This window comes from Pecten maximus, chromosome 1, assembly GCF_902652985.1.
Source record: "Pecten maximus chromosome 1, xPecMax1.1, whole genome shotgun sequence".
Classification (NCBI taxonomy): Eukaryota; Metazoa; Mollusca; class Bivalvia; order Pectinida; family Pectinidae; genus Pecten; species Pecten maximus.
Genome location: NC_047015.1, coordinates 1,749,075 through 1,756,822, shown reverse-complemented (window position 1 = coordinate 1,756,822; position 7,748 = coordinate 1,749,075). Strand labels below are relative to the sequence as shown.

At 42.4% G+C, this 7,748-nt stretch overlaps 1 protein-coding gene across 1 annotated transcript; it reads left to right on the top strand.

Annotated features, from left to right (window-relative positions):
- The first annotated feature begins 40 nt into the window (after window positions 1–40).
- Window positions 41–625, top strand: LOC117339963 (uncharacterized protein DDB_G0290685-like). The gene has a single exon (XM_033901688.1). The coding sequence runs from the start codon at window positions 41–43 to the stop codon at window positions 623–625; it is 585 nt and encodes a 194-aa protein (XP_033757579.1).
- The last annotated feature ends 7,123 nt before the right edge of the window (window positions 626–7,748 follow it).

Genomic DNA, 7,748 nt, shown 5'->3' with positions numbered 1-7,748 from the left:
TATAACGTGTAAGTGTAACATTCGTGTACATACGCTTCACATGTCATCTGATGGAGGTGACAATAGTGTAGTCACGCTTCACATGTCATCTGATGGAGGTGACAATAGTGTAGTCACGCTTCACATGTCATCTGATGAAGGTGACAATAGTGTAGTCACGCTTCACATGTCATCTGATGAAGGTGACAATAGTGTAGTCACGCTTCACATGTCATCTGATGGAGGTGACAATAGTGTAGTCACGCTTCACATGTCATCTGCTGGAGGTGACAATAGTGTAGTCACGCTTCACATGTCATCTGATGGAGGTGACAATAGTGTAGTCACGCTTCACATGTCATCTGATAGAGGTGACAATAGTGTAGTCACGCTTCACATGTCATCTGATAGAGGTGACAATAGTGTAGTCACGCTTCACATGTCATCTGATGGAGGTGACAATAGTGTAGTCACGCTTCACATGTCATCTGATGGAGGTGACAATAGTGTAGTCACGCTTCACATGTCATCTGATGGAGGTGACAATAGTGTAGTCACGCTTCACATGTCATCTGATGGAGGTGACAATAGTGTAGTCACGCTTCACATGTCATCTGATGGAGGTGACAATAGTGTAGTCACGTGACAATAGTTCCTCCCAAAACACTGATACACCACCATGGTGTCAGTCATCAGGCGTTCCTTCTCAAACACTGATACACCACGATGGTGTCAGTCATCAGGCGTTCCTCCCCAAACACTGATACACCACCATGGTGTCAGTCATCAGGCGTTCCTCCCCAAACACTGATACACCACCATGGTGTCAGTCATCAGGCGTTCCTCCCCAAACACTGATACACCACCATGGTGTCAGTCATCAGGCGTTCCTCCCCAAACACTGATACACCACCATGGGGTGTCATTCATCAGGCGTTCCTCCCAAAACACTGATACACCACCATGGGGTGTCATTCATCAGGCGTTCCTCCCCAAACACTGATACACCACCATGGTGTCAGTCATCAGGCGTTCCTCCCCAAACACTGATACACCACCATGGTGTCAGTCATCAGGCGTTCCTCCCCAAACACTGATACACCACCATGGGGTGTCATTCATCAGGCGTTCCTCCCAAAACACTGATACACCACCATGGGGTGTCATTCATCAGGCGTTCCTCCCCAAACACCGATACACCACCATGGTGTCAGTCATCAGGCATTTCTCCCCAAACACTGATACACCACCATGGTGTCAGTCATCAGGCGTTCCTCCCCAAACACTGATACACCACCACGGTGTCAGTCATCTGATACACCACCACGGTGTCAGTCATCAGGCGTTCCTTCTCCAAACACTGATACACCACCACGGTGTCAGTCATCAGGCGTTCCTTCCTCAAACACTGATACACCACCCTGGTGTCAGTCATCAGGCGTCCTCCCAAACACTGATACACCACCACGGTGTCAGTCATCAGGCGTTCCTTCCCCAAACACTGATACACCACCATGGTGTCAGTCACCAGGCGTTCCTCCCCAAACACTGATACACCACCACGGTGTCAGTCATCAGGCGTTCCTTCCCAAACACTGATACACCACCATGGTGTCAGTCATCAGGCGTTCCTTCCCAAACACTGATACACCACCATGGTGTCAGTCACCAGGCGTTCCTCCCCAAACACTGATACACCACCATGGTGTCAGTCATCAGGCGTTCCTCCCCAAACACTGATACACCACCATGGTGTCAGTCATCAGGCGTTCCTTCCCAAACACTGATACACCACCACGGTGTCAGTCATCAGGCGTTCCTTCCCCAAACACTGATACACCACCACGGTGTCAGTCATCAGGCGTTCCTCCCCAAACACTGATACACCACCATGGTGTCAGTCATCAGGCGTTCCTCCCCAAACACTGATACACCACCACGGTGTCAGTCATCAGGCGTTCCTCCCCAAACACTGATACACTACCATGGTGTCAGTCATCAGGCGTTCCTCCCAAAACACTGATACACTACCATGGTGTCAGTCATCAGGCGTTCCTCCCCAAACACTGATACACCACCATGGTGTCAGTCATCAGGCGTTCCTCCCCAAACACTGATACACCACCATGGTGTCAGTCATCAGGCGTTCCTCCCCAAACACTGATACACCACGATGGTGTCAGTCATCAGGCGTTCCTCCCCAAACACTGATACACCACCACGGTGTCAGTCATCAGGCGTTCCTTCCCAAACACTGATACACCACCATGGTGTCAGTCACCAGGCGTTCCTCCCCAAACACTGATACACCACCATGGTGTCAGTCATCAGGCGTTCCTCCCCAAACACTGATACACCACCATGGTGTCAGTCACCAGGCGTTCCTCCCCAAACATTGATACACCACCACAATGGCTTTTGCAAAGGTGCCCCTTCCTATGCTACAGTGAAAAGGTGGGGGTCGGAAGTTAAGCGCCGCCGACAGAGCCTCGAGGATGATCCCCGTCCTGCAATGCCTGGCAATATTGCAACCCCAGAAATGGTAAATAAAGTTCAAGATATTGTTATGACTGACACAGGCAAGAGTACATTCCATTCTGTCCGAGGATCTTGCAATGAGGAAGCTTACGGCCCGGTGGCTACAAAGACTTCTGACAGTTGATCAGAAGCACACCAGTCGCACATTATCGCTTGCTTATCTTAACCTTTTTGAGGAAGATTCTGCCAACTTTCTTCATAGCTTTGTCACTATGGACGAAACATGGATCCATCATTTTACCCCAGAGGCCAAACAACAATCGCAACAATGGAAGCACCCTGGCTATCCCCGCAAAAGATGGTAAAGACTGTTCCAACAGCTGGGGAGGTTATGGCCTCGGTTTTCTGGGGTGCAGATGGTATTTTTTGCTGCTAGATTTTCTCCAAAATGGACAAACAATCAACGGCACATACTATTCTTCATTTCTGAGGCAGTTACGGGAAAATATTAAACTTAAGTTCTGCAGAAAGTTCACTAAAGGTGTGTTATTTCATCAGGATAATGCTCCTGTTCACAAGTCTGTCATTGCCATGGCTGCCATTCACGATTGTGGCTTTAAATTGATTGAACATCCACCTTATTCACCTGACCTCCCTCCATCAGACTTTCATCTATTTCCAAAACTGAAAACAGCTATTTCAGGCACCCACTTTCATTCCGATGATGACGTCATATATATGCAGTGGATGACTTTCTTGACAGCCAAGAAAAGGAATTCTATAAAAGAGTCCGACAAAATTCAAATCCTTCAATACGAGGCTCACAACATATCAATCAGCCCTCGTAAATAATATTGCACTTGATATGATGCTGATGAATTGATTACAACAGTGTAATTAATGTAACTGAGACCTGAAAGGTTCGTCCTTCCCTATCTACAACACAGTGAAGAGTAAAACGAGAGTGTTTCGCAAACATGCGCGTGTAATGGTCGAGCGAATGTGAATACATGAGTATCTCGATACCCACACACCCCGGGTGTCGTAATACATGAGTATCTCGATACCCACACACCCTGGGTGTCGTAATACATGAGTATCTCGATACCCACACACCCCGGGTGTCGTAATACATGAGTATATCGATACCCACACCACCCCGGGTGTCGTAATACATGAGTATATCGATACCCACACACCCCGGGTGTCGTAATACATGAGTATCTCGATACCCACACCACCCCGGGTGTCGTAATACATGAGTATCTCTATACCCACACACCCCGGGTGTCGTAATACATGAGTATCTCTATACCCACACACCCTGGGTGTCGTAATACATGAGTATCTCGATACCCACACACCCTGGGTGTCGTAATACATGAGTATCTCTATACCCACACACCCTGGGTGTCGTAATACAGGAGTATCTCGATACCCACACACCCTGGGTGTCGTAATACATGAGTATCTCGATACCCACACACCCTGGGTGTCGTAATACATGAGTATCTCTATACCCACACACCCTGGGTGTCGTAATACATGAGTATATCGATACCCACACCACCCTGGGTGTCGTAATACATGAGTATCTCGATACCCACACCACCCTGGGTGTCGTAATACATGAGTATCTCTATACCCACACCACCCTGGGTGTCGTAATACATGAGTATCTCGATACCCACACACCCCGGGTGTCGTAATACATGAGTATCTCTATACCCACACACCCCGGGTGTCGTAATACATGAGTATCTCGATACCCACACACCCCGGGTGTCGTAATACATGAGTATCTCGATACCCACACACCCTGGGTGTCGTAATACATGAGTATCTCTATACCCACACACCCTGGGTGTCGTAATACAGGAGTATCTATATACCCACACACCCTGGGTGTCGTAATACAGGAGTATCTCTATACCCACACACCCTGGGTGTCGTAATACATGAGTATCTCTATACCCACACACCCTGGGTGTCGTAATACAGGAGTATCTCTATACCCACACACCCCGGGTGTCGTACGAACCAGGCGCATTCGTACCCTCTCTTTTCACTCTACACTGTGCTGTTGTCAAAGCATTTTGATGAAACATGTTTATATCAACATTAGATAAATATTAACCGAAGACGAATAGCACTAACCCGTAATTTGAATAAATTGTATATGTCATTAATCCTGGAAAACGCATGCGTGTAGGTGAATCTATTTCACTATATCTGTCATGTAGTCTATATCTATACGGCCATCTTCTAGTGCAGGCTATCGAATCAACACAACTGATATCGCTTTACGAATTAAGTCATATTTCAAAAACAAAGATATAGTCAATAGAAATGGGAAAGGCTGTGTTATGGTATCGCTAGCATGGTAACGCCGAATTTCGATAAAGACGACTTATTATAACAATGATTAGTGTGAATCAACAGAATCAACAGATTTACCTCCCTTGTTATGGCAGGTGTGATGATGTGACAGTTGTCTCCCTTAATATAATAGTTTCTGATATCACCATAGATTTCTATATTGTGTACCTTATGTGATATGTATATCATGTTTATTAATGTTTATCTGTATCCTTTGTATTTTGTACAATATCAAGTATTATGTATTATGTTTATACAAAACTGATTGGCTGTCAATCCAAAGGTAATAAAATGAATTGAATTGATACGGTACTTGTCTTTACCTAATGCGCTAAAATTTGTATGACGGTACGTAATAGTTTTACCTGTAGGTAGGATTTGTATGACGGAACGTTATAGTTTTACCTGTATGACGGTACGTTATAGTTTTACCTGTATGACGGTACGTTATAGTTTTACCTGTATGTATAATTTGTATGACGGTACGTAATAGTTTTACCTGTAGGTATGATTTGTATGACGGTACGTAATAGTTTTACCTGTAGGTATGATTTGTATGACGGTACGTAATAGTTTTACCTGTAGGTATGATTTGTATGACGGTACGTAATAGTTTTACCTGTAGGTATGATTTGTATGACGGTACGTAATAGTTTTATCTGTAGGTATGATTTGTATGACTGTATGTAATATTTACCTGTAAGTATAATTTGTATGACGGTACGTAATAGTTTTACCTGTAGGTATGAATTGTATGACGGTACGTAATAGTTTTACCTGTATGTATAATTTGTATGACAGTACGTAATATACCTGTAGGTATGATTTGTATGACGGTACGTAATAGTTTTACCTGTAGGTATAATTTGTATGACGGTACGTAATAGTTTTACCTGTAGGTATTTGTATGACGGTACGTAATAGTTTTACCTGTAGGTATAATTTGTATGACGTACGTAATAGTTTTACCTGTAGGTATAATTTGTATGACGGTACGTAATAGTTTTACCTGTAGGTATAATTTGTATGACGGTACGTAATATACCTGTAGGTATAATTTGTATGACGGTACGTAATAGTTTTACCTGTAGGTATAGTTTGTATGACGGTACGTAATATACCTGTAGGTATGATTTGTATGACGGTACGTAATAGTTTTACCTGTAGGTATAATTTGTATGACGGTACGTAATAGTTTTACCTGTAGGTATAATTTGTATGACGTACGTAATAGTTTTACCTGTAGGTATAATTTGTATGACGGTACGTAATATACCTGTAGGTATGATTTGTATGACGGTACGTAATATACCTGTATGTATAATTTGTTTGACGGTACGTAATAGTTTTACCTGTAGGTAGAAGTTGTATGACGGTACGTAATATACCTGTAGGTATGATTTGTATGACGGTGCGTAATAGTTTTACCTGTAGGTATAATTTGTATGACGTACGTAATAGTTTTACCTGTAGGTATGATTTGTATTTTTACCTGTAGGTATGATTTGCATGACTGTACGTAATAGTTTTACCTGTAGGTATGATTTGTATGACGGTACGTAATATTTACCTGTAGGTATAATTTGTATGACGGTGCGTAATCGTTTTACCTGTAGGTATGATTTGTATGACGGTACGTAATAGTTTTACCTGTAGGTATAATTTGTATGAGGGAACGTAATATTTACCTGTAGGTATGATTTGTACATGTACACTGCCCTCCAAAAGTTCTGTTACACTTGGAACGTTTCAACCGAATGGCTAGCCAACAAAATTTGAGAGAGGGTGTTGTAATATCCGTAAGATAGTCCATTTGTAAGTGTTGTAATATCCGTAAGATAGTCCACTTGTATGTGTTGTAATATCAGTAAGATAGTCCATTTGTAAGTGTTGTAATATCCGTAAGATAGTCCATTTGTAAGTGTTGTAATATCCGTAAGATAGTCCATTTGTAAGTGTTGTAATATCCGTAAGATAGTCCATTTGTAAGTGTTGTAATATCCGTAAGATAGTCCATTTGTAAGTGTTGTAATATCCGTAAGATATTCCATTTGTTAGTAACGATTGCATATAACAAATGCCTGACTTCTTTGAAGTTACAAGGAGAGGGAATGGAGGGTCCTATTTTCCATAATGTTACAAATATGTTGTTGTTGGGTTTTTTCCCCCGACACCAATAAAAGTTATTGTTTAACTGATTAACAGTAAAAAAAATGTACGAGATGCATTTTTGAAATTTATATTAATCAAAAAGGGAATGTTTCAGAATGTTGCATTTTGAGGATTTCCATTGTAACAAAACATATGCACTGTTGAAAAATGAACATGAACATTTGAAATCATGAACAAAAACATCCTAAGAAGTTATGATTCTAACAAATTGCAATAAAGACTTCGAGATTAACTTCGCAGTATTTTACGTAATAATTGTAACAGAACTTTTGGAGGGCGGTGTATATCATTGTGTGATTTTAACCTACACTCATATACTAGTGACCCAGTTTAAATGTACCCCATCAACAAATCTTATATTTCAGAACTGTAATTCGCCCTGTATCAAAAGGCCTTATTGGTGTTGGTAATTATTCAAGTTGTATACAATCATCTGAAATATGCACCATGGAGATTACAGGTATTTTCCTTTGTCTATAATCCATTGTTTCACCTTCAGGGCGTGGACCAGGAAAATGACAGTCGTCTCTACGCTCTATTGGACATACATTGTAGTACCCAGGCGCTCGATATTGTCATTGTAGTAACACTACCGCAATATTGTTCACAATTAGCCTGGGTTATGAGGTATTTGACGAGTGCCGACTAACCGGGGTGGCTATATGAATCAGGCGGTGTAAGGTATACCTGTATTTACCTGTGTATATATATGTATATGTTATACCTGTGTCCAGACATGA

Coding starts and splice junctions, on each gene's coding strand:
- LOC117339963 (XM_033901688.1), top strand. CDS start 41: ATGTCATCTGATGGAGGTGACAATAGTGTAGTCACGCTTCACATGTCA.